This window comes from Sinocyclocheilus rhinocerous, unplaced genomic scaffold (genome assembly GCF_001515625.1).
Source record: "Sinocyclocheilus rhinocerous isolate Xijiao unplaced genomic scaffold, SAMN03320098_v1.1 scaffold1214, whole genome shotgun sequence".
NCBI classification, from domain to species: domain Eukaryota; kingdom Metazoa; phylum Chordata; class Actinopteri; order Cypriniformes; family Cyprinidae; genus Sinocyclocheilus; species Sinocyclocheilus rhinocerous.
In genome coordinates this window covers 628,691-653,721 of record NW_015627891.1, presented here as the reverse complement: position 1 = coordinate 653,721, position 25,031 = coordinate 628,691, and the positions used below count along the sequence as shown (strand labels likewise).

The following is a 25,031-nucleotide window of genomic DNA, read 5'->3' as shown; positions in this document are numbered from 1 at the left end:
TATTTTCCCCACTGTATAATTATAGTAAAATTGAACCCGCAACCCTTACGATAGGTCACCATTAACCATTATGTTGTCATAGCCCTGACTTGTTTTATTATTATTATTATTATTATTATTATTATTATTATTTTAGGCATATGTTTTTTTAAAAATTAAATGTATATTGAAAATAATAATTTGTTTTTAATTATTTTATTCATTTAAAATAATTTAACAATTTTATTTGAATATTTATTTATTTATTTTGCTATTTCTTTGCAGCTGTCAACATCACTCGTCCCAGGTTTAGTGGACTTGATGAATTTGGATACTCATCCTATGTGGCTTATCCTTCTATTCCCAGTATCGGTCATTTTTATGAATTCCACCTGAAGCTCACCTTTGCCAATAATGTCTCCGCTTTGAGAAACAACCTCATTCTCTTTTCTGGGCAAAAGGGACAAGGTGAGTAAAAATGGGAAAATTGTCTTATTCCTTTATATTTGTTACTCCATCTTTCTTTATTCACTTTGATTTCAGCGCATCCCTCAGTGGTTATCATACTATGCCGTATATATGGTGTATGAAAAAAAGAGATGGATTCATAGCAGTTTGGCTGTAAACGTTTTCCCAGCATTAGATGAGGTCATGTTAGAGGAAGTGAGGTTCAGAAATAATATCACTCAACTAGGAGATATTAATGGAGCAGCTGCTGTAAAATGTGCTGTAAGTGTAAGTCCAGGACCCAACAGCAGAGACAATGTATCTGTGCACACAACGGGGCAGTGATTTTTATTATCTGCCATAAGGGAAAGATCTGTTATATATGAGGTCTCTAAAGAATCTCAGATAATGGAGGAGAACTCTTGACCATAGTATTCAAACTAGGATGTAAAGATAGTAAATGCAGACTTATTTACCATTTACACATCTCTAATTTATATAGACAAGTATTATTAATAATCATTTAATAATAAATAGGGTGTAATAACCTATAATAATTATAATGTTATAATTATATAAATGTATTTTTAAAGTCTTTCTTACTAGCTAAAAAAACAGTTAAACATTTTTAAATGATAAATTACTTGAGAAGGTAGTATAGATCTATTAAGAGTTGTTTTCAGAAAAAAACCAACAAATCAACTTCCTGTTGAAAACGGCGTTAAGAAGAAGAGCTGTCGTTTTGAGAGACACAGCATCTCGGTCAAGTTTCCTCATGCCATGATTTCCTCCGCCACCATCGGCAATTTATTTTAAGGTCAGTTTCAGTGGCTGCTAACTGACACGTCACTGCTACGAACATGTTTAATCAAAAGACAGGCAGCTGAATAAAAGCGTAAGGGGGGTATGAATCTTCTTCAGTTCAGAGAGCGTCCCTCGGGATTATAGTTTAGGATGATTCATCGAGGGAAAGAGAGAAGAGGACAGCGCTGTGAATAATGAAGCAATTGTCAAAGGGGCCGTGCAGCACAGTGGAGGACAAAATCAAAAAGAAGGAATCCGAGAGGATGAGAAGGCAACTATTCACCTGATAATTGGCCAGATAAATTGGACCGTTAGATCCATCAGCTCAAAAGAAAAATAAATTACATTTTATAGATGGCCGGATTGACCTGGACCACCAGTGAAAATGCTTCAGTTTGACATCCTTTTCTAATTTATCACTTTTTTTGCATAGTAATTGAGTGATTAGTGATCACATCAAAATTAGTGATTCATTTTACCTCATGCATTTTTCAAAATTCTAAATCCGTTTATTTCCAGGTTTAAACAGGAAATAAAAATCCCAGATTTCCAATATGTTCTCAGACTTTTGGTCCCCACTGCATGTGCTAATTGGATTCTGTGTGTTATTGTTTCTGTGAAGGCATCAGTGGTGATGACTTCTTCGCATTGGGGGTGCGGAACGGCAGGATTGTTCAGAAGTATAATCTCGGCTCGGGTTTGGCAACAATTATCAGCGAGCGCCTGAATCCGAGGATCAACATTCACACGGTGCACTTTGGAAGACATCTGTTTTTTTTTTTTAGTTCATATTTTTATTCAGCAAAGATGCATTAAATTTATCGCAAGTGATGGTAAAAACTTATAGTGTTTTTAACTATTATTTATAGTATTAAAAAAAGATTTCAAATAAATGCTGCGGCTAGTCATGAAGAATCCTGAAAAAAATTGATTATGAAAAATAAAGATAGTAAATATTTTGTTATATAATAAATTATTATATAATGATTATACAAATACTTGGGGCTTGTGTACCAGTAAAAATATTTAAACATCTTTAAATGATAATTAATAACAATAATAATTGTAAAAAATAATTGTAATTATTATAGAAATATTTAAAGAAATAAAAAAAATCTTGCTTACCAGTAAAAATAGTTTTAAAGTTATAAATTATGTGATGTATATTATGGAGATATTAAGTGTTGTTTTTAGAGAATACTGTATATAATTTATTTCGGGGGTTTTTTAGGCATAAACCAATCTTTCCTATTGAGATGCTGTGGCATGACCTTAAAAAGGCGGTTCATGCTCGAAATCCCTCCAATGTGGCTGAATTACAACACTTCTGCATAGATGAGTGGACCAAATTCCTCCACAGCGCTGTAACCGGAAGGGGGCCAACACTTTTTCACACCACTGTATATATATATATTATCTTAAGAAGTATCTTTTATGTAACTATGCATTTTAAACTGTAAATCTTAACTATAATCTTAGCTGTTAATTTTGCTTTTCAAATAAATGCATATATTTTGTTACTTGAAAACGACATGAAAATACTAATTAAAAAAGGGTTTTCTGGCATTTATGTATTCAAGTGCAATGTAAGTACCATTATAAAATACTAATTGCTATTCGTTTGAAATGCAAGACAAAGCCAGTAGCCTGTCTCTAAGGATGCTGAACAAAAATAAATAAATACAAGAAATGACGGGGGACGGAAATTCTAAGCGTTTTCTTGTTCTGAGTCACCAATTTTGACTCTAAGGTCTTTTTGACCAGCTGACGTCACGTTGGTTTGTTCTTTTCTGAACAGGTTGATGGGCAGAAGAGGAGGATGGGTACATCCCCTGGACCACTGGTGGGCTTGAACACCTTTAGTCAGCTTTATGTGGGTGGATATGAAGAATACACACCTGAGCTATTGCCTGCGGGCTCTCGATTCCAGAACAGCTTTCAAGGTAGTATGTTTTTTCATTATGGTCTTGTTTGATGTCTTGATTCAGATTGTCAGTTCATGATGAAATCAGTCTTTCTTACTTGGATCATCTGTGTAGTGATGTGTAGAGAGAGTAACATGCGTGAATTGATGTTCAGCTTATTTTATGAACATCTGTAGCTCTGAGGGGACCCTTAACCTTGTGTGCAATATGTGTGCAATCATCCATCACAAAGCTTTATTGAAACAGACATTTTAATGCTAACAAAATATGGTGTTTGCAGGTTGATGTTATTGTGAGGGAATTACTCATAAAATGTTACAACTTTTGATCCGTCAAAAGTTTAGACACACCTGCTTTATGAAATAACGCAGTGAAATAACACAAACAGAAGTACATAAACTATGTATTGACCAAACAAATTTTAAAAAAGGCTTTTAAAACATTTTAAACTTTATCATTGTAAAGAAATGTACATGGTCACAAATCTACAAAATTAATGAAAGGAATAGTTCACCCAAAAAGAAAATTTGCTGAATATTTACTCACCCTCAGACCATCCAAGATGTGGATGAGTTTGTTTCTTCATCAGATCAGATTTGGAGAAATTTAGCATTACATTACTGACTCACTGCAGTCCAAACAGCTGATAAAAACATTACAGTAATACACATGACTCCAGTCCATCAATTAAGCAGTGAGTGCAAATTGTCTCTTTTTTTCATCAAAAGCTATTCCTTGAAGGATACACCTTTAAAAAAGGTTGATAGGATTTCAGATTCTGTATGTCCAAACTTTTGATTGGTGTTTTTTTTTGTTTTGTTTTTTTATCTTTAGTCTCTGTCGTCTTATTACATAGCATTTCATAATGAATGTAATGCTTATTACATAGCATTTCAATGAATCACGCTGAAGAGAGTCGGATGGAGTTGATCTTCTGTCTCAGGCTTTGGATGCTTTACAGTCAGTAGGCCTCATTCATGAAACACGAGCAGAACAAATTTCTCTGTAAATCCTTCATAAATCTGTTCTCACATAAATTGTTGCATTTCCTGCAGAGTTGAATTGAGACATTCCGTTCCAGAACACCAGAGTGTCTGTGATTTTTAGAAATGTATTTTAATTGGCCATTGATTGCAGCCTCATTGAAATTCTGTGCAATGATCTCAAGCACAACATCATGAAAACATATCCAAACTGAAGATGAGTGGGCCAAGATTCCGCCCAACCCACTGCGTGTCTTATTTAGTCACTTTTGTTGAAGAAATGCTCTAGATTCAATACAAGTTATTCTCTACTACCACATAACATAATTTCGACTCATCCCTCAGTTTAGAGTAATTCACTTACAGTGGAAGTCTAAAATATAGTTTCACAACGGCTATCTTGGGGCATCTTCAACCTCAAATTACATTTTTGAAACTGCTTGATTATGATTTTAAATGGTTATTGACTGGCTATTAAATGATCATCTGAATTTAATACCCACCTATGAATATATGAACTGATCTCATGGAGCTCAAGGCTCTTGATATTTGCAACACTCATCTGTATCTGCCATTTACTGGAGATTTATTTCTTTCTATTATTTGAAAAAGAGGAAAAGAATAGATTTCTTTCTTTTTCAGCATCAAAGCTCAAGCTCAAACTCATGGATTTTTACCTATTTTTCTCTCTCTCTCCTTCTCCCTGATGGCTTTTCCAGAAAATAATCACACACTTTGTCAGCACTGTTATTTTTTCTTGTCGTTTCTGTAGAAAGCCATGTGCCAGAATTAGATGATATTATTATATGAATTTTCAGTGATGGCACAAATGTTTCCTCTATTCCTGAATGTTACATTTACTAGACTTTTAGAAAAAGCATCTGGGTCATGCTGGTATGTTCATTGGATGTTTCCAGAGCTTACTGCCCCAGTGATTAGAAGAGCTTAGTTTGGGGTCAGTAAGTTTATATATATATATATATATATATGTATGTGTGTGTGTGTTTGAAAGACGTCTATCCTTTTCAAATTTATTTCATCAAATATCTGCATTCATTTGGTCAAAAATACAGTAAAAAAAAACAATATTGTGAAACATTACCATTTAAAGTAACTATTTTCTATAAAAGTAACTATTTTCTATAGTAATTTATTCCTTCATTTATTTGACCAGAAATGCAGTGAAAACAGTAATGTTTTCTTATTATCAATTGAAAAAAGTTTTGCTGCTTCAAATGTGACATTTTTTCAGAATTCTTTCAAAAGAACAGCATTTATTTATTTTTTGTAACTATGTAAAGGTCTTTACTTTCACTTTTGATCAATTTAATGCATCTTTGCTGAATAAAAAGATTCATTTCTTTAAAAAAATAAAAAATAAATCTTATTGACCCCAAACGTTTGATGCTGTATATTGATGCTGTGTATGTTGACTTTCAATACTGTATATTCTGCTATATTCCTGCACACAATGCTATCATATGGCTTCTGAAGACTCCGAATATAGTGCGCAAATCATTAAAAATACTTTCAAAGTGGGTTTGTTTTTTGTTTTTTTTGCTGCTTTGTTTTTGTCCTTTTAGGAGCTTTACAGTCCCCGGTAAACATGAACATGAGGGTGAGTAAATAATTACATGATTTTCTCTCTCTTTCTCTTTCTCTTTCTCTTTCTCGTTCTCTCTCTCTTTTTCTCTCTCTCTCTCTCTCTCTCTGTCTTTAAAGGCTGCATTTTTGATTTGCTGTTTCGGACAAGACGAGATGGGAAGTTTCATCCTCCAGGAGGGTCAGAGGGCAGGCCAGTGTCAGGACGTAATGTGGGGCAGTGTGGTGTTAATCTGTGCAGCTTGGTCATCTGCAAGAACGGAGGCACCTGTGTGGACTCTGGATCCTCTGTGTAGTAAGACTTCCACTTCAGAACAAGCACCTGTTTGTGCGTGTGAATGACTGACAAATATTATTAATCATTTGTATTTGGCCTTCCCCTCCAGCTGTCAGTGTGTGTTAGGATGGAAAGGCGCTCTTTGCTCAGAGAAAGTGTCGTTCTGTGATGCTGAGCACATCCCACCACCCTCCTGCGCTCGCGGTGCCCCCTGCGTGCCCCTTCCTGATGGATACACATGCCAGTGCCCCCTAGGCTCTGCTGGACTCTTCTGCCAGCAAGGTTAGACCACAATCAGTCTCACCTCCAGGGAACCGCTGGGCTTCTGCAGAAGGATTCAGACAAACGTAGTGTAAAAAAATAATATGTTAAAATTAGCAAATTGTACATTTTATTGTCTCATTCCGCTTTCTAAAGACAGGAGATTATTGACTGTTTTATTATTGACAGACATATTTTTTTTTCTTTTCAGGTATACAGTAACTGTTGGTAGAAAAAGTACACTTCAGTTAATATATTATATTATAAAATAATATAATTAATATATTTATATATATTAAATACATGTAAATGTATATAGTAAGTATAAACAGAAAATATTTTATTTATGTTTTTAAAGAAGTCTCTTTTTCTCATTAAGGCTGCAATAATTTGATCAAAAATACTGTAAAACAGTAATATTGTGAAATACTGTATAATGACACAATAAAATAACTCTTTTCTACTTTCATGTTTACGATTTTGTTTATTCCTGTAATGGCAAAACTGAATTTTAATAATGTTTTTTGCAGGATTCTTTAGTGAATAGAGGGCATTTGTTTGAAATGTCTTTACTGTCACTTTTGATCAATTTAATGTGTCCTTGCTGAATAAAAGTATTCATTTCCTTAGAAATAAAATTTGATTGACTCCAAACTTTTGAACTGTAGTGTGTATATATGTAAATAAAACATAAATATAAAAGCATATTATAAAGATATTTTGTTGCCTTTATATTTGTCAAGTTAGTGTTGCCTTGAATAATAAACTTGATCAAAATAAAAGCTAAATATTTTTGCCTTTTATATTTCTCGGGGGGAAAAAGAATACTCTACTGCTCCATGTTCACTTTATGAAAGTCAAGAAGTTGCTTAAATAAGCTTCTTAATATTCAAATAGTAAATATTGGAAACTGTGCTTTCAGGTTTCTCTATTTCTTTTCCAGCTGTATCTATCAGTGATCCCTTCTTCAGTGGGAATCAATCGTCTTGGATGTCATTTCCTCCCATCAACATAAGACACAGAACTCATCTGCATCTGCAGTTTCAAACACTTTCACCGGAGGGCATCCTGTTCTACACCGCACGCTATTTGAGCAGTCGGTCCGGTAAGACGGCATCTTGAAGTTACATTATGCTAAATTAAACCATTTAAGTGTATCCTTAATACATTTTCATACATACTCATATCATACATATTCATATTTAAGATATGTTCAATAACAAATTGTGAATAAAAACAATAGATTATAATTTAGAGTTTGTAATTTTGTGAACCGAATGCTATTAACATTTATTCTCTACCCATCCAAGGTGATTTCCTCAGTGTATCCCTGTCAGCTGGATTTGTGCAGCTCCGCTATAATCTGGGAAACGAAACTATTGTATTACAGTCTCCAAAAACTGTAGATGTGACCGGCATGAGGTGGCACACAGTGAAGGCTGGTATAGAAGGCAACCATGGTTTTCTGATTCTAGACGATGAAGCCGTGACCAGGAACTCTTCGGAAGGCACGACCACTCTAGATGTTGGCACAAATATTTTCATTGGTGGCGTGTCCTCCCTGAACACACTGTCCCCAGATGCGATGGAGAAGGAGCCAGTGGGATTCACCGGCGGCATTCGAGAGGTCATAGTCAACGGGCAGGACCTTGAGCTCACAGAGACAGGCGCACTGGATGGAGCCAATGTTGGCGACTGGGATGGGACAGCATGTGGATATAAGGTTTGCTTGAACAGTGGCTACTGCCATCCAGTAGGACTTTCTTCATTCAGGTGTATTTGCCCCTCATTGTGGACCGGTTCACGGTGCCAACAGTCAGTTCACTGTGTCAACAATCTTTGTCAACACGATTCTGTCTGTGTCCATAACACAACGTCTGCTTCATATTCATGTACGTGTTCTTTGGGATGGATTGGGACTTACTGTGACCAAGACGTTACGTTGAGGACTTTAAGGTTTACTGGAAACTCTTATTTGAAATACAAGGATCCAAAGTACAACTCTAGGAATTTGATGTACACCGAGGTGTCACTGAATTTTTCTACTTTATCAGGGGACGGTTTGATCCTTTGGATGGGGAAAGCACACAGTGAAGACGATGACCATCTAGCGGTTGGGCTGCAGGGCGGTTATCTGAAGGTTTCAGTCAATCTTGGTGAGAAAACTGCTCTTCCTCTTGTGTATCAAAAGACTTTCTGCTGTAATCACTGGAATTATCTGTCCATCACTCGCAACCGAACTCTCATCCAGGTCTATGTGAATGAGGAAAGAGTCATTTTTGAAGACATTGACCCCTTTGAACGGTATGTAGCAGTAAATTATGGAGGGGTGATTTATTTCGGGGGTTTTGAATTGAAAAGAGATGTGGCGTCAGTTACGTCTGGTGTATTTACTAAAGGATTTGATGGGAGCATTAAAGATGTTTTCTTGTATCGGGACATCAGACAGCTGGAGTTTTTACAAACCAGTGAAGGTTTTAATGTCTATCAAGGTGAAGAGTAGAAAAAATGGCTGTGCGTATTGTTGCTAACTTGATATTTGATTTTAGGTATTCAGGTGTAGAATAGAATGTCAGTGCGTTTTTTTATTTTACACAAATATATGCTCAATGGCACAATCACAGTGCCCGTTTTTAAGAGGTGAAATCTGCCATTTATTGGCATGGTAAAATGATGCTGTGAGGTGGTAGGAGCGATCCTGCATCAATGATGCTAATGAAAGGTACAAAAACACTGCGCACACACACACAAAAACAAATTTGTTGTTTGAAGGAACAAAATGAAGAGATGAACACATGATAGCAGGACTGTTGTTATATATTTGTGCCTCTTATTGAATGAGCAGTTGGTATTTGTCCAGATTTGTAATTCTTGTTTATGCCAGAGGGGTGATTTATTTCGGGGGTTTTGAATTGAAAAGAGATGTGGCGTCAGTTACGTCTGGTGTATTTACTAAAGGATTTGATGGGAGCATTAAAGATGTTTTCTTGTATCGAGACATCAGACAGCTGGAGTTTTTACAAACCAGTGAAGGTTTTAATGTCTATCAAGGTGAAGAGTAGAAAAAATGGCTGTGCGTATTGTTGCTAACTTGATATTTGATTTTAGGTATTCAGGTGTAGAATAGAATGTCAGTGCGTTTTTTTATTTTACACAAATATATGCTCAATGGCACAATCACAGTGCCCGTTTTTAAGAGGTGAAATCTGCCATTTATTGGCATGGTAAAATGATGCTGTGAGGTGGTAGGAGCGATCCTGCATCAATGATGCTAATGAAAGGTACAAAAACACTGCGCACACACACACAAAAACAAATTTGTTGTTTGAAGGAACAAAATGAAGAGATGAACACATGATAGCAGGACTGTTGTTATATATTTGTGCCTCTTATTGAATGAGCAGTTGGTATTTGTCCAGATTTGTAATTCTTGTTTATGCCACACACACACACACACAAAAGTTCATCATTTTCAAGAGGGTATGTCTTTTAAATAAAATAATGGGGTGACTTTTCTGAATTTACGTATTAACTCTTCAATGGAAAATTGTTTCAACTTCTACCATAAAAGGCAATCAAAAACATTTACCCCAATAGTAGTCTTACTTCCTTTTTTGTTATTGTGAAATAAACAGTACCTTTTTCTGTGATCTCGTGTTGTTTAATTACAGTGCATGACAAATAAAAAATGAGCCTCTTTATGAAACAAAGACTTTCATTTCAGTCGCTTTACTAACAATAAAAATATTTTATTATGAACTGTACATAAACACAATGTGCTGAATATGCACATTTCTGTTTTGTGACGAGCAAAAATGTACAAAGAAATATTTGTCACCTGAAACATAGAAAATACTTAAGAAGCCAAATTTAGAAAAATTAAAACAGAAGAATAAAAAGTGAAGCAAAAGAAGCTGTTCTCATCAACCATGAGATGTTTTGTCTCATGGCAGTTTGCGTACAACAGTAGTTTCATTTTCTTGATTACAACCAGCTGCTTGTGAAGACAATGTTAGTGGTTAATTGAAAAGCCAGGTAGGGAAAATATACATTTTAAAACAAAACAAATATTGTTTAGATTACTAAAAAAAACACCAACTGAAAATCTCGTACTAGCTGCTTTTCCATATAAAAATCATTTTGCAACTTTATAAATAGTTTTCTTCTACCATTTTACAAATTTAAGGAAAGTGGAGCGATTCCATGCCAAGATCACGAGCGTCTGTCTCTCGAGTCTCTCCTGTGTTTCTCATAATCAGAATCCCGTCTGTGTTTGTCCCTGTCCCGGTAATGACTGCTGCTGTGGTGCCGCTCTCTCGGTTTTTCATACTTGTCCTCTTTCGAGTGGCGCTCTTTATGACTGTGACTTCTGTCCCTGTGCTTTTCGCTGTCCCTGTCGTAGTGCCTGCTTTTGTGATGGTGTCTGTCATGGTGGTCTCTTTCTCTATTGTCCTTCCTGTAGGTCTCATCGGACCGTCTGGACGGCTTGTCGCCCAAGTCACCACATGACTTCTCCGAACCCTTCTCATCTTTGCTGAGGGGCGAAGAACTCGGCAAGCTTGACTCATACATCAGAGGTGGTGGTGCAGGGTGCGTTTGGGGAGGGACGGTTTGAGGCCAAGGTGAAGCGAGCATGTGAGGATTGCTTGGAGGGAACATCTGTGGGGGAGGTGGACCAGGAGGAAATGGGAAAGGCGGTGGAACCTGTGGTTGAAGGGGTAAGTAAGGGGTAGGATTGGCTGGAGGAGGATAATATTGTGGATCAGGTGGACCGGCGTGATACGAATGAAAAATGGGGGCTGGATTATATACTTTAGGGTTAAAAGAAGAGGTCCTGGATTGCTTAAGACCTTCGTTTTTCCCAATAGAGGAGACTGTGGTGATGGCTTGGATGTCCTCTATGTCTTTGCACTCTTGAGAGGGTTGCGCTGATGGCTGCTGAGTAACTTTCTTTTCTGAATTACTTTCTGGTTGTTGCTGTTTTAACTCGGGAGGTTCAGCTGATGTCTTTAAAATACCAGGATATGTCTTTAAAGTCTTGGTGGGACTTGATACGGTTTCGTTTTTGGGGACAGAGCAAGAGCTGTCACTAACAGAATATTTTGATGCATCTGATGAAGTGGTTTCTCTTGTTTCTTGACTAGCTGGTGCAGCTGTGCTGCCGGACACGGACTCCTCTTTGGGTTTAGTGGCCGTGAGAGAAGAGAGGAAACTCTCGGTTGAAACATCTGCAGGTTTGTCACTCAGAGAAAGTATGACTCCACTCTCTTTCTTTTCTGAGCTGGTCTCCAGACTCGAGCTGGATGGAGCCTGCTCTGTTTTAACAGCTTTGGGGTCTTTTTTCTTGATAATGAAGCGGTCAAGTCGAGGAGCGCTGGCTGTAGGTTTAGGATGGATTGCTACATGGTTTCCACTGTCAACAGTTGGAGTCTTGGACACAGTTATTGTAGAATCACTCTTTACAGTGTCGCTCGAAGACGATGCCGCATTTCCAGGCAACTTCAGCACCCCGGGAAGAAAGCGCAAACAAACATTCTCATCGGTCTCCGTATTCAATATCGGTTCTTCGATGACTGACTTAATTAAGTCTGCAGTTTCTTTTTCCTGCGTGCTCCCCAAAACGCTGACAAAACTTTGCTCCACGTCTTGAGCCACAGGCGCTTTCTGTGGGTAATCGACATGAGGTTTGCTTTCTGCCAAGAAGCTTGGAGCTTCACTGACATCGCTTGGCAGGATTACCCCAAAGTCCCTTTTCGGTCTCTGGCGAATTACCAATCCGAGAAGAAGATTGGGACGATTGGTCTCCAGTCCTACAATGTGGAGGATTACACAATTAATATCAAGATTTTGTTGCAAAAATCATGCGGATCCTACAAATGAACCTGCAAAGAAAGTCTCACCTGGACCATCAAACGGAACAATCTGGTGAGGAATTTTTTCTGTGGAGCCGAGAGGAATGAGATACATGTCTTTAACTTGTTTGCGGTTGTTGGCAACAACTCCATATCTTCTTCGGCTGCTAAAATAGGCGTACAACAAAGTATACGAGATCTCATCTTCCTCGTTGTCGGGGGTGAAACGAATAACGCATATTTCCTGGGGGGGGAAAAAAAGTTTGTCACAAAAAGCAAATACAAATGGTCATATATAGACTGACAAATCCAAGGATAAATCATTCCCACCTTTGTCCCAGAAGCACGGATTTTCTCGACATAATCCCAGACTATTTGAGGGGAGATACGTCCACCTACTTGGAAGTTGTCCGGCAAATCCTGAAGACACAATTCGATATGTTTCTAACACATCAGTTCCAATGTCTGACTGACACATTTAGGATGTACTTCAAAATGTTTGACTGCCACATTACCAGAGTTAGGTGGTCCAGTATTCCAGAGACAGGATAAGCTTTTGTTAGAAACCTCGCCACAGCTGGCATATCAACAAAGCCGCCCCACAGGCTTTCAAAACTGCTGAGGAAAGTAGCTGTATCTTCTTTGCTACTCAGACTATCTGACCTGTTAAAGCAGCAATTTCTTCAGCCTTGCTTTCGAAACATGGGATTACTTAAATCATTTGCTTAAATCAGGAATCTTACCTGGATTCGGGCAAAAAATTAAGGAGGCCTTCCTCCATGGCCCTTAAAGATAGATCGTCCATCAGTGCTGATGTAGGTGTAGTTGTGGAGTGCTGAGATTCATCTGTCATACTAGACTGCCTCCTCACAACTGTTGTAGCCACTTTTACCACCTTTGTAGCAGCTTCCTCTGTAGGTGGAGCCATGCGACCTTCAGAGAAACATCAGAATCATGGTAAGTTCGTTGTACCATGAAAACATTCTGTAACTCTGAAAACTTTACTAATAACTACTTTTTGCAACTTTGACATAAGTTTCTTTTTAACAATGTTTAACAGCTTTAACTAGGCCTGTCGCAATAATCAATATATCGAGTTATCGTGCAATATATGTACATGACCTCAATAATTTTTGGTGACGCAATATATCGCCCATTAGATTTACTTAAAAATGAATGCCACCATGTTTTGTACATTCCACTTGCGCCGGTGTCTTTTGCAGCTTCTCGTACATAACGTGGTGTAGTCATGAGGTGCTAGTTCAAATAAAAAAAAGGTCAGGGACAAATCTGTAGATGGAAAAATCTCCATAAAAGTGCACTTTTCTTTTTTTTTGTACTTGTTACTTTGCACTTTTTGTTAGAAAATGTTTATTTAGTATTTATTCAGTTTTTTTAAGGTATCTAATATTTTGATGCTTAATTTCCATGATCTAAATATTCTTAAAATTAAAAGTTTGTTGTCATTTGGAAGTGTGTAGGCCTTCTTGCATTATTATGCTGTTACATTATGATTATATATTCATTGGCATAAAGTGGTCTTTAAAATGACAATAATATCGCTTATCGCAATTATTTCTGGGGCAATATATCGCACAACAAAAAGTTATCATGGCAGGCCTAGCTTTAACTATTAAGATGCCTGTACACAAGCTGTTTTTTACATGAAAAGAGGGAGTTTCTTAATGGACTTAATTTATCAGACTTTAATTATGATTGTTTTTTGTGCAAAAAACTTTGCTTAACATATGTAGACCCAAGATACTTTTTAGTTTAGTATGATGTAACCCCTTCACCAAAAAAAAAAAAAAAAAACCTTTTTAAAAGCTGAACTTTATTTTAACGTTTTACCTGTGCAGATTTTGCAGTTGAGGTCAAATAGATGAGACTTGTGCAAGTTGGTGGTATCTATAGATTTCTTAGGACTGTCAGCTTTAGTCTCGGGTTTTTCTTCAGGCACTTCTGCAGCTTTCGGCACAGGCTCTGGCTGAAGACACACAAGGAAAATTTAGAAAGCAATTTTATTTTTCCTTGCTGGAAAATATATATTTAAAAAAGCTGCACAGAATGGAGCATTAAGTCTCCCAAATCTCACCTCAACCTCTATGGCCTCTGGTGCCTTGGCAGGCTCCTGATTCTCAATTTCAATTTCCCCTTTATGGGTGATTTTAGTGATAGGACGTCTCTCTGCCTCTCTCTGTTCTTTCTCAATCATTTCAATCGTCTGCCAGCAGAAACATCAATAGGGTCAACAATCAATATCAAAATCTGAATGACTTTGAAATGACTTTTCTGATGGACAAATGTCCCACTGAATATTATTTATATAACTCAGGAAGTTAAACACTTTGCAAATGCCATTATGATGCTGTTTAACAAAAAAATAAACTGAGATTTTGAAAATGCAACAGAGCTACAATGTTTTACTAACATGTCGATTCTCTCTTCGTCTCCAAGCAGCCAGTTCCTTAGAGGCCAGCTCTTCTGCAGTCATACGCACCAAATCTGCAGGGGAAACTTCCCCCTTGAGCACTCGCTTGAATAACACCTGCAAAAGAACATTTATTTTCATTAACACAGCATTAGATTTTTAGAAGTGAAATGAAAATGAAAATAGGTAAACGGTAAAAATATGCTGCCCAGAGACATGAAATATTATACGTCAAATATAAAATCTTATAAGTATTTTACAATATTGTTGCAAAGTTGTTATATCATATACTTTTGAAAAACAATCATTATATTACCAAAAATAATGTTAAATTACTTACATGATTTTTTGCATCTTTCAGATTGAAAGTCAAACTTCTGTATTTATTTTTGTATTTGCTGTCAACACCCTGAAAAAGAGCAAAAAGCTCTTTCTCCGTTCTTCTGGCCAACTCAGCAGGCTTGTCCAATGAAATCTTCAAATCGGCGTCCTTCAGTCTGTAAAATAAGAGGTGCATTGAAGAGAATATGAACAACTTAACATTACACACTTAATACAAACAAGAGGTAGGCAGCTTTATTTCAACAACAAGGAAAAGCTACTGACTAACTTAACTGATAATCTAGCAAAAATCACATTCACAAACCGTTTCAAAAGAATCTCCTCCAGCGAGTCCCGAACACTTCGCCTTATTTGTCCAGTGGACGGTTTCTTTGAGGACACAGGTGAGATTTTAACTTTCTTCGACTCATGCTTCACACTTGGTCCTGCAAAAATTTAAACTCAAGATTATTAATGTAAATAATTTTGTATTCATTTCAAATATTAATGAGGACAAAATGAATTGTATTAATATTTGATCATTTTATTAATAAATTGGCAATTTAAAAAATATATATATAAACAAATCATTTAAAAAATGTTAAGTGTAAATAGTGTATAAAATAACTGATGGAAATATTTATACCCTTTGATGCTGAATCTTCTGACGGTCGTCGTTCTCCAACATCCTGTTAAAAAATAAATTCAAAAATAAATGACTACTACAATATAGCAGTGAAAACTGCAATCTGAGTCAAGCAAATTCAAGTGGCCATATCAATGGTAGCTGTATGTGAGTGTAACACACCTGTCCATGTGAACACACCTGTGAGGAACCATCCACCTACACTGAGTGAAAGCTAACTAATTCCTTCACACCCACGTGTAAATAATATAAAAAAGCAGATTTATACAAACCCTTTTAAAGAAAGCAGGTGGATACCACAAATCAAAAGCTAAATCAGAAAGGGCAGAACAAAATATGACTGTAAATCTGCCATTGGCAACCATCAAAATACTTTAATGCTCCCAAGAAAAACAACTTTTGTTTTTGCACTAGGTTGATATAGGACAAATCAGATCCTATGTTCTTTCCAATTAAAACGGTTCCATTAGTACAAACTCTTAATTCCTTTTAATCTGATTTGAGGCAATGACACGCTAATGCTAATTTAGCAGCCTGTGGTCTTTACAACACTTTCAGGCACAAACTCAAGTTTTAAGTTATTGGCTCACATCTATACTTCTATGTATGGCAGTTACGCAACACTTTATAACTAAAAATAAAGAGAATTAAAACAACTTCATAAATACTTCCTACAATTCTTGATTTTTGTGTTTACCAATGCATACATTTTGACATGATTTGTTTGCTTACTTTTCGGAAGGGTCGTATTCCACCTGCGGTGACCGACTGCTGGGGTCTCTGTTTTTGTTTAGCAGATAACTTATCATCTGACTGCTCTTTGGCTTGAGCACCGGATTTCCCATCCTCTTCTGCACAGCACTTCAAACACACATACTCCTGGTCCTCCTTTTCCATCTGCTGCACTTTAGACAGATCCAGACCAACACAATCCCCATGAAACCAGTCATCACAGCGGCCGCAGCCCACCATGAACCTAATCAAACAAACGGACAACAGCGTGTGGATGAAACTCACAGGTCTGTCTTCAGCCCATACAGATCTAACATGAGGCTTTTTTCTTACTACCAATTGATTAGGATTTCTTCAGGTTTTATGATGGGACTTTTTAAGACCAAGTGATGAAAATTTAAGGAATAAATTGAAGGTACCAATACATCGATTTGGTCTCTAAATGTATATATCTAGGGAGCACACAATGAGTTGTATTAGCAACACTTCAAAGTTTGAAAATATAACTGCCAACCAATATCCATTAATTTTATATTCATTAAAAAAAAAATAGCAAAAGGCTTGAATAGCTTTCACTCCCAACCACTAGAATATGGAAATAACTTTTACTGTACTCCTGATCACACTGCAAATAAATTTAATTTTCATCAGTATTTTTGTCTTATTTTCACTGAAAATGTCTAAATATTCTTAAATCAAGATATGTTACTTCAGAAAATTACACAAGTCATGTTTTATGAGAAACTGGTCAAACTGGTGAAGTGAGTTTATGATTAAAACAAAAACAAATATCTTCCAATGGATTCAAAAATCAACATAATTCAAAGGGAAAAACAAGTTTTCATACCCCATTGACAGAGGTTTGTTCTTGTTTTAGGCATAAACCCAGCTTTGTTCAATTTCTCAGAAACGACTTTATATGTTCAGTTTGCATCTTGTAAACTGCATCTTGATTTAAGGGTTTTAAGATTTTTGCATTGGAAAACAAAAACATACTGAGGAACTTTGCAGTGCATGCAACATTAATGCCAAGACTTTCTGCTCTGATTTAACGCCTTTTTAAGCCTTAAATTGTGGAAGGGCGAATTAAGTATTTTGTAAAAATACAATAAAGCATTTAGATTATTGATTTTAATTGCTATAAATGAATTTAGGCAGGCATTTAACTGTGTTATTAAATTAGTGTTTTTAAAAATTAAGTGAGTGTTAGATGGCAAAGATTTTCTCAATTTAAAAATAGGAAAAATGAGCATGCACAATTAAACATCATTAAAATTATACAGAAAAATGTCTTGATATACGACCATGTGAATGGATTTAGTGATAAAAGTCCATACCGGTTGTTGTGAGGTTTCTTGCATAATCCACAGTGCTTGCTGGGATCCCACACAGTCTCGCTTTCAGGAGGAGGGTCGCCCTCAGCTTCCTTCTTCACCACAGGGGCATTATCAGGGATAAACAGCTGCGGCTCCTCTATCGAGATACTCCTAGAGTTTCTGCTCTTGTGTCTTTGCTGGATCTTCTCCAGCTTCTTGATCTTGACTTTCTCTTGCTCCTCTTCTCCTTGGCTGTTTGTCACAGGTGTATTTGTTTTGTTTACCGGAATGGGAAGATTTTGTGTCTTTTTCGGAGGGTGAGGAGACTGGACTGACTTGACACCTGGACCAGAATCAGATGACAGTTTTCTGCTGACAGTCGGGGACACCGGGACAGGTGGGTTTACGGTTTGGTTTGCAGGATGTCCATCTTGAACTTTTTGAATTTTTGAGGGTGATTTAGGAGTGACTGGCCCACCTGGCCGTTTCAAGCCCACCTTAATGGTCTTTCCTTTGTGACTTTCTGGGCGGCTCGTATGTAGCTTTTTATCTCTGGGATGTCTGGATACTTTCTGCAAGAGCCCTGGCCTGGTGAGATGAGATGGTTTGTTTTTGGCAGCAGACAGAACCCGTTTGTGTTTCAGAAGCTTTTTGACTGCAGGTTGAACTGCCGTGCCGTTCTTGTTCCCTGTTTTTTGTGCACGTAGCTTTCGGGTCTTGATTTGGTCATTCTTTTTGGCGTCTGCTGGTGTGGCGTTTTCCACACTGGGCTTGAGCGACATGGTGCTGTTAGTGTCTTGTACTTCATTAGGGTTCACATATGGCCCAAAATCCATAGGCATGTCTTCACTAGTTGATGGGCCAACGCTCACTTCCCTGACAACATCTTGCGCAGAATTAACAACTTCTTGTGTGCCATCATCTTGATTTTGTCCCAAATCGAGTGCAAGGCCATCAGCAGTGATGCAGTCATCCTGGAAGCCCAGAGACTGAAGAGCACTTGTGCTAAACGATCCAAACGCATGCGACGGGCCAGGAAGTAGTTCAATTTTATAGCCCCCCACAGTAACAGTTAATCGGCGTAACACAACTACTGGATTCAAAGAGGAGTCGACCTCATGGATTCCAAAACGACGGCTGAGCAGGGCTTCCCTTTTTGCATCAAGGCTTTTATCTCCAACCGGGTTTCTGCTACATGTTGACTCTTGCTTGTTACACTCGGCTGCTTTTCGTGCAGGACCTGGGCGCCTGCCTTTGACTCGACCGCGGCTCGCTGAAAGAGAAAAATGGTTTCAATACACTCATAGTGGTAAAACAGAACAGATGAGCAGTCAAACACAGCAAATGGGCAAAAATATTGGTTCCAGATGACCTTGAACCAAATAATCCTCAGGCTTTATTAATATCTCAATACAGCAGACATTTAAACAATTTCAAAGGAGACCAAAATGAGGGTGAGCCGGGAAAAAAACTGTAATTTTTTATTAAAAATATTTCTTGTATTTTTTTTTTGGCAAACAGCACAAGTCACTTGCAGCATCTTATACAGTGAAAAGTAGAGATGCACCGATTGTGCATATATATATATATATATATATATATATATATACTTGGATGACAATCCTTTGCAGTCAATGACTGCCTGTAGTCTGGAGCCCCATGGACATCCCCACATTCTGAGCTTCCTCCCTGGAGATGCTTTGCCAGGTCAGATTGTGCATATATATATATATATATATATATATATATATATATATATAAATTGACAAGTTGACATTTAAAATTTTATTTTTATTTTATTGTAAGAAATTGATTTAACTTGTAAATTGTTTTAAAAAAAAACTAATAGTTATATTTACAAAGAGTAAAAAAAGTCGTTGGACAGCTGGAAACAATCAGTGAATTAATAGGGGTTACTTCTGAAACTTTACTGCAAGCTGATTCAGAAGATTCAAAGCAATCCAGTTGTCCATTTTGTTATGTACCTGTTTGTCTTCTCTGTGAATGACCTGCATGTCTTCTGCCCTGTGAGAAGCTAGACTGACTGTGTTGTCCATCAGATGGACTCTGACTAACACCTGCTGTTGTCATGTCATGATCTGCATCTGCAAAACACAAAGTAGTTAAACTACAAACCTTCTTCTAAATCAAAACACAGACTTCAAAAGCAACTGCTGTACCTGTTGAGCTCCCAAGCTTAAAACTGACATCTTCGTTTTCTAAGAGATGAAACTGGGCAATAGCAGATCCAAACATGGGATCTTTGTCACTGAGCATGTTCTTCAGTGAATCTTCGGGTCGGCCGTGACCTGCTTCAAACTCATCACTAGCTTCACATTCCAAGTTCTGTCCGAGCAGTAAGGAATCATCCAACTGGTCACTGGGAACCAGATGATTGAATGGATAAGCTTCAGAGAGTGCATTATGGCTTGAAATTAAGTATTCTGTTTATTTTAAATGCCATTAAACTTAGAGCAACTTCAAGAAATCTACATCAAGGTATGTGCCGAAATATACAAAATAGCTACAGCTTCAGAGTAGACTGGTCAGAGCCACTGGTGTTTTTATTTTGGCTCCAGATCGGCTCACGTGCAGACAGCTAGCGCATGCGGCCCTCAGCAGCTCACACATTCATCGACTCTCTCTGAACAGAGAAGGCAGCTGTTAGAAACTGTTTTAGCGTGTGCTAAAGATGCATTCGTCGTTTAAGCAAAGCACTGCATTAGAAAAGCCTCACAAAACAAACACACCACCACACGCTTCCGCGAGCACCAGGGGGCCTTTACCAACCAGCCTGCGTGTATCTCGCGCGCTCACCAGACCGAATTAAACTCACTTTTATCAACAACAAGCGTTCGACACCAACTCCCAAAAGGTGCATATATAGTTAGCGGCACATTCGACGCGGCTTTTTGCACAAACTCGTCTGGAGTCGCGTCGCGTGCACCGCAGGAAGGCCTCGCGCTAAACGAACTGAGAGCGTGCACGCCCACTCCGCGCTAGACGCGAGATAAAACACTCACCGCGTTTGTCACTGTGATCGAAGAGCCAGCGCATAGTGGGAGAAGGACTTGTATTATCGCTTACATTGTTGGGACGCCATACGGGTTGCAGTTGTCGTTAATGCCACATCCTTTTCCGCTTGAGACACAAGTAGTACTTCCTGTTGACCCTCTGAGCCAGCAAATAACTCGTGATGTGCTGGATCTGTCGGCAGGGGGCAGTGTGATCTAGCTCTAGTCACTGCTTAATTGCATAGTAAAGCTACAGTGCATGGCCGAAGCATTTGCAGAATAATATTTCAACAAATAATAATAATAAAATGAATACGTTTTGGTTAAAGAAAGAAATGCACGATTTTTTTCTTTTTTAAGTAATAATAATTAGTAATTATTTTAAATAATAACAGATATTTTCCCACTTTTTATTTGGTCTCTTCTATGTACCAGTCTTTGCAGTGATTAAAGCGGCAGTGCCTCTGTATGGTTTGTCTTTCTGCTATTTTTTTACGGGGCAGTCGTGGCCTAATGGTTAGAGTCGGACTTCTAACCCGAAGGTTGCGGGTTCTTCTTTAGAAAAATAAATGGGGGTGAAATGCAAAAGTACAACTCTCTCAAGTACAAATTTTATATATAATATGAAAAGTCCTACATTTAAATTCACACTAAAGAGTTAAAACAGGATAATTATTATTAATTATTTAGACCCATAGTGCTTGAGACTGCGGCACAATGTCGTGGTGATTTCCATTCTACATACTTATGTATTTACGTATTATTTATTTACACAAACACAAATGTAGATTTTTTTTTTATCCCAAACTGCTGCTGAAGCAACAAATAAGTGGCGTTGTCACGTGGAGCTTGTTACTTTTCTCAGCGCTTATCTGGCTAGGCCAGTCACGGTCAGTGCTGGCTTTGGGGATGCGTGGTGCATAGGAACCTTGTAAAAATTCAGAACGTTAGAATGCAAGAGGGAATTTCATATGCTTAGGCAGTTAAAAATGTGAAGCAGACGGAAGACGGACAAGGAATTACTCTGGAACAAGTAAATTAAAAACTTAAGGATCAAGTAGTAGATTCACAGGCAACATGTGGACGCTCTTAATGGTATTATTAGTATTAGCCTACAGTGGAATGCAAGGAGTTTAATGACAAATGGGCGAGAGTTTAAAAGGATAATAGAAGATAAGAAATATAAACCTCGTGTTATATGTATACAAGAGACGTGGTTGAAATCGAATTACATTTACTCGCGTTACTGTGTACTTCTAATTTTTAAAGTAATTTTTAAAAATCTGTAATTTTACTTTTGAAGTATTGTACTTCAGGGAGTCTTCTCCTCCCATTTCTACCAGTGATAATTGTTTCCTTCCCGCGGTACTCCCTGCGCACATATCAATAGCATCACTGGGCTTTAGGTTGCCAAGTTGAGGGGACAAATGGGTTGAAATTTGTATGCGTCGATCGTGTGAGAAAGGGGAACATGACTATTGAGAATGTGGAGATATAGTTGGACCTAAATGTTGTAATAGCGGAGGCTCTCATAGTGCTGCATATCTTGGGTGTATAGCACAAAAAGTCAGCAAAAAGGTATTTGCGTTGGCTGTTCTCTTTTTTTTTTTTTTTTTTACGTAGGCTGTTCTCGCTGACTCGCTCTGTAGTTTAATGTAAACTGAACATGTCAAGGGGTGAGTACCCAATAGGTTGTTTGTAATCACGTGATTCTGATGACGCGCGAAATGCAGCTGGCGGGCAGGAAGTGATTTTTCTCCATAAACAACGCAAAACACAGGCATTTGGAGTTTCTGCTAGTGATTCCTATGGAGAGAAAAATCACTTCCTGCCCTCCAGCTGCATTGCGCGCGTCATCAGTGACGTCATGTGCAAACAACCTATTTCCATAAACGGCACAAAGCAAATATATCTCCTCTGTGTTTCGTCGTTTGTTTTTAAGTACTTTTTATTTTAATTTTCAGGTCAAATCATTGGGATTACAGCTGGGGCTGCTGGTAAGTGTACTATAGCAAAGACCAGCAAATAATCTAGGCCCGTTTAAATGTGTTTGAGCAAGATTAAAAGAATAGTTAACCCAAAAATGAAAATGTACTCGCCCTCAGGCCATCCAAGATGTAGATGAGTTTGTTTTTTTTCATCGGAACAGATTTGGAGAAATGTAGCATTACTCTACTTAACTTTGGAAGTAGGAAGGAGGACACAATAATATCTAGACTCTGTATTGGTCACACAGCTCTTAATCAATCATTATTTATTATTGGTAAACATGAATCAGGTAATTGCAATAATTGTGGTATACCAGAGACTGTGGAACATATCCTATTACATTGTGAAGCATATGAAAGAGAAAGAATGCGATTAATAGAAGAATTAAGTTTGTTGAATATTGAAAGAATAACAATTAAGACAATACTAGAGTATGCTCCAGCACAGTATAAAGTCTATAATGCAATTATTAATTATTTGAAAGCAATAGGTTTAATAAATAGAATTTGAAGATCACATAATGAAGTATATACAATAATTGTATCCTTGTGTAATACTCCTTTGGTCAAACTAAAGGTTATTTGATTTATTTTATTTTTTATTTTTATTATTATTATTTTTTTATATGCTGTCACCAATATACGGCATGCTCCACACTCCAGTCCAGTAGGTGTCGGAAATGCACCTTTTAAGTGGGTTTGCCAACCGCCGTTAAAAAGAAAAGAAGAAGAAGAAGAAGAAGGAAGTAGGCTGTTCTCGCTGACTCGCTCTGTAGTTTAATGTAAACTGAACATGTCAAGGGGTGAGTACCCAATTTCCATAAACGGCACAAAGCAAATATATCTCCTCTGTGTTTAGTCGTTTGTTTTTAAGTACATTTTATTTTAATTTTCAGGTCAAATCATTGGGATTACAGCTGGGGCTGCTGGTAAGTGTACTATAGCAAAGACCAGCAAATAATCTAGGCCCGTTTAAATGTGTTTGAGCAAGATTAAAAGAATAGTTAACCCAAAAATGAAAATGTACTCGCCCTCAGGCCATCCAAGATGTAGATGAGTTTTTTTTTTTTTTTCATCGGAACAGATTTGGAGAAATGTAGCATGACATCATCCTTTAGGGGGGGGGAATTAAGAGCGTCAGAATGAGTTCAGTCAGCTGATATAAACTATACAAATGTTATGTAAGTAAACCACAAGCTGCATGTTTGTAATAAACAATTCTATTATAAAGTTTTTTTTTCAATCTGTTATTTCCGTCTAAATTAGCAGTCCTCTATCCATAATATTGCCTTATCCAGTGAAAAATGGAAAAAATTGTCTAGTCTGAATCAGCAGAGAAATATGCACAGATCAAGCACCAGCGAAAACCGATCTAAACAAATCTGTTGGTGGATTTTGATGTGAGAGGACAACAGGGGTTGGACTATTTCACTGGAGAAAGCAGGATTATGGATTTTTTTTGGCCAGAAGTGACATTTAAAAGTTTCTTACAAACATTCTTACCTTTGTTTCTTGCAAAAATGCAGCTTTTCACTTCACACGACATTAGCTGATGGACTGAAGTAGTGTCGATTATTTGGATTATTGTGATTTTTTTTTGTAATCATCTGTTTGGACTCTCATTTTGACGGCACCCATTCACTGCAGAGGATTCATTGGTGAGCAAGGCATGTAAAGCTAAATTTCTCCAAATCTGTTCTGGTGAAGAAATAAACTCATCCATATCTTGGATGTCCTAAGGGTGAGTACATTTTCAGCAAATTTTCATGTTTGGGTGAATAACTAATTTAACAGAGAAATGCTTGTTAATGTAGTAATTGAAATGACAAATGACAATTTTTCACTGAAATGCTGTGAACAGTTTATTTTCCTGTTGATTAGCTGGTGCAGTACTTTTGGCCCCCGTTGCGCTCAGCATGGCTGGGTTCACCGCCGCCGGTATCACCGCAGGTTCTATGGCCGCTGGCATGATGTCTTCAGCAGCCATCACCAGTGGTGGGGGTGTGGCTACGGGAAGTTTGGTCGCTCTCCTCCAATCTGCAGGTATTTTCTAATTCTATATTAAGAGTATAAATGCCTTAAGAGCAAAACAATGTAACAAACCTGTACTGAAATTAATTAGTCTAATAAGCTACAGGTGTAACTGAATTGTTATGAAACAGTAGTACCTGAGTCATGTAAATGGAACGTTTTTTATTCTAAGATGCACGTATGAACTTGTATGACATCACTGGGCTGGGTACACCTGTTCTCTGTGTCATTCTGATTCAGTTATTGCTGTTATAAGGCTTTTTGTGTTCTGACAAGTACCTCTCACTGATCTCTATCCACCTTATTCCTATGCCCCATGACCCTTTTTCGCGAATTATGGGTGTAACGTCTCGTCTGTTAAGCTGTAAGCAATCAGTAAAAGGCTCGCTTTATGAACGTAAAAGTTTTTTTTTTTTTTTTTT

At 37.5% G+C, this 25,031-nt stretch overlaps 3 protein-coding genes across 7 annotated transcripts in view; 2 read left to right on the top strand and 1 right to left on the bottom strand.

The window, feature by feature from the left end:
• Nucleotides 1-9,153, top strand: part of eys (eyes shut homolog) — a 213,990-nt gene extending 204,837 nt beyond the window's left edge. The window contains exons 41-48 of the mRNA XM_016548212.1: nt 265-447; nt 1,853-2,000; nt 2,033-2,063; nt 3,029-3,173; nt 5,861-6,035; nt 6,127-6,299; nt 7,222-7,383; nt 7,589-9,153. Of these exons, the coding sequence (XP_016403698.1) occupies nt 265-447; nt 1,853-2,000; nt 2,033-2,063; nt 3,029-3,173; nt 5,861-6,035; nt 6,127-6,299; nt 7,222-7,383; nt 7,589-8,781 (2,210 nt within the window). The 3' untranslated portion in view covers nt 8,782-9,153. The remainder of the gene's footprint in view (nt 1-264; nt 448-1,852; nt 2,001-2,032; nt 2,064-3,028; nt 3,174-5,860; nt 6,036-6,126; nt 6,300-7,221; nt 7,384-7,588) is intronic.
• Nucleotides 9,154-9,975: 822 nt separating this feature from the next.
• Nucleotides 9,976-20,633, bottom strand: LOC107736851 (PHD finger protein 3-like). Its single transcript, XM_016548211.1, has 16 exons — nt 20,600-20,633; nt 19,757-20,020; nt 19,562-19,681; nt 17,598-18,849; nt 16,261-16,504; nt 15,529-15,571; nt 15,208-15,328; nt 14,902-15,058; nt 14,562-14,678; nt 14,226-14,354; nt 13,982-14,117; nt 12,874-13,063; nt 12,646-12,793; nt 12,461-12,550; nt 12,179-12,374; nt 9,976-12,088 (listed from the first exon to the last, which is right to left on the bottom strand). The coding sequence occupies exons 1-16, from the start codon at nt 20,631-20,633 to the stop codon at nt 10,491-10,493; spliced, it is 4,839 nt and encodes a 1,612-aa protein (XP_016403697.1). The 3' UTR covers nt 9,976-10,490.
• Nucleotides 20,634-22,197: 1,564 nt separating this feature from the next.
• Nucleotides 22,198-25,031, top strand: part of LOC107736839 (interferon alpha-inducible protein 27-like protein 2A) — a 4,827-nt gene continuing 1,993 nt past the window's right edge. The window contains exons 1-5 of one of the 5 annotated variants that reach the window (XR_001639745.1): nt 22,198-22,266; nt 22,555-22,587; nt 23,242-23,381; nt 23,475-23,507; nt 24,440-24,621. Coding sequence is in view for 3 of the 5 variants with exons in the window: in XM_016548192.1 (XP_016403678.1) it covers nt 22,257-22,266; nt 22,555-22,587; nt 24,460-24,621 (205 nt within the window). In the remaining 2 variants the exon portion in view is untranslated. Of the gene's footprint in view, nt 22,267-22,554; nt 22,588-23,241; nt 23,382-23,474; nt 23,508-24,439; nt 24,622-25,031 lie in introns of those variants that run through there. The other 4 variants (XM_016548192.1, XM_016548191.1, XR_001639746.1 and 1 more) reach the window with 4 other exon arrangements.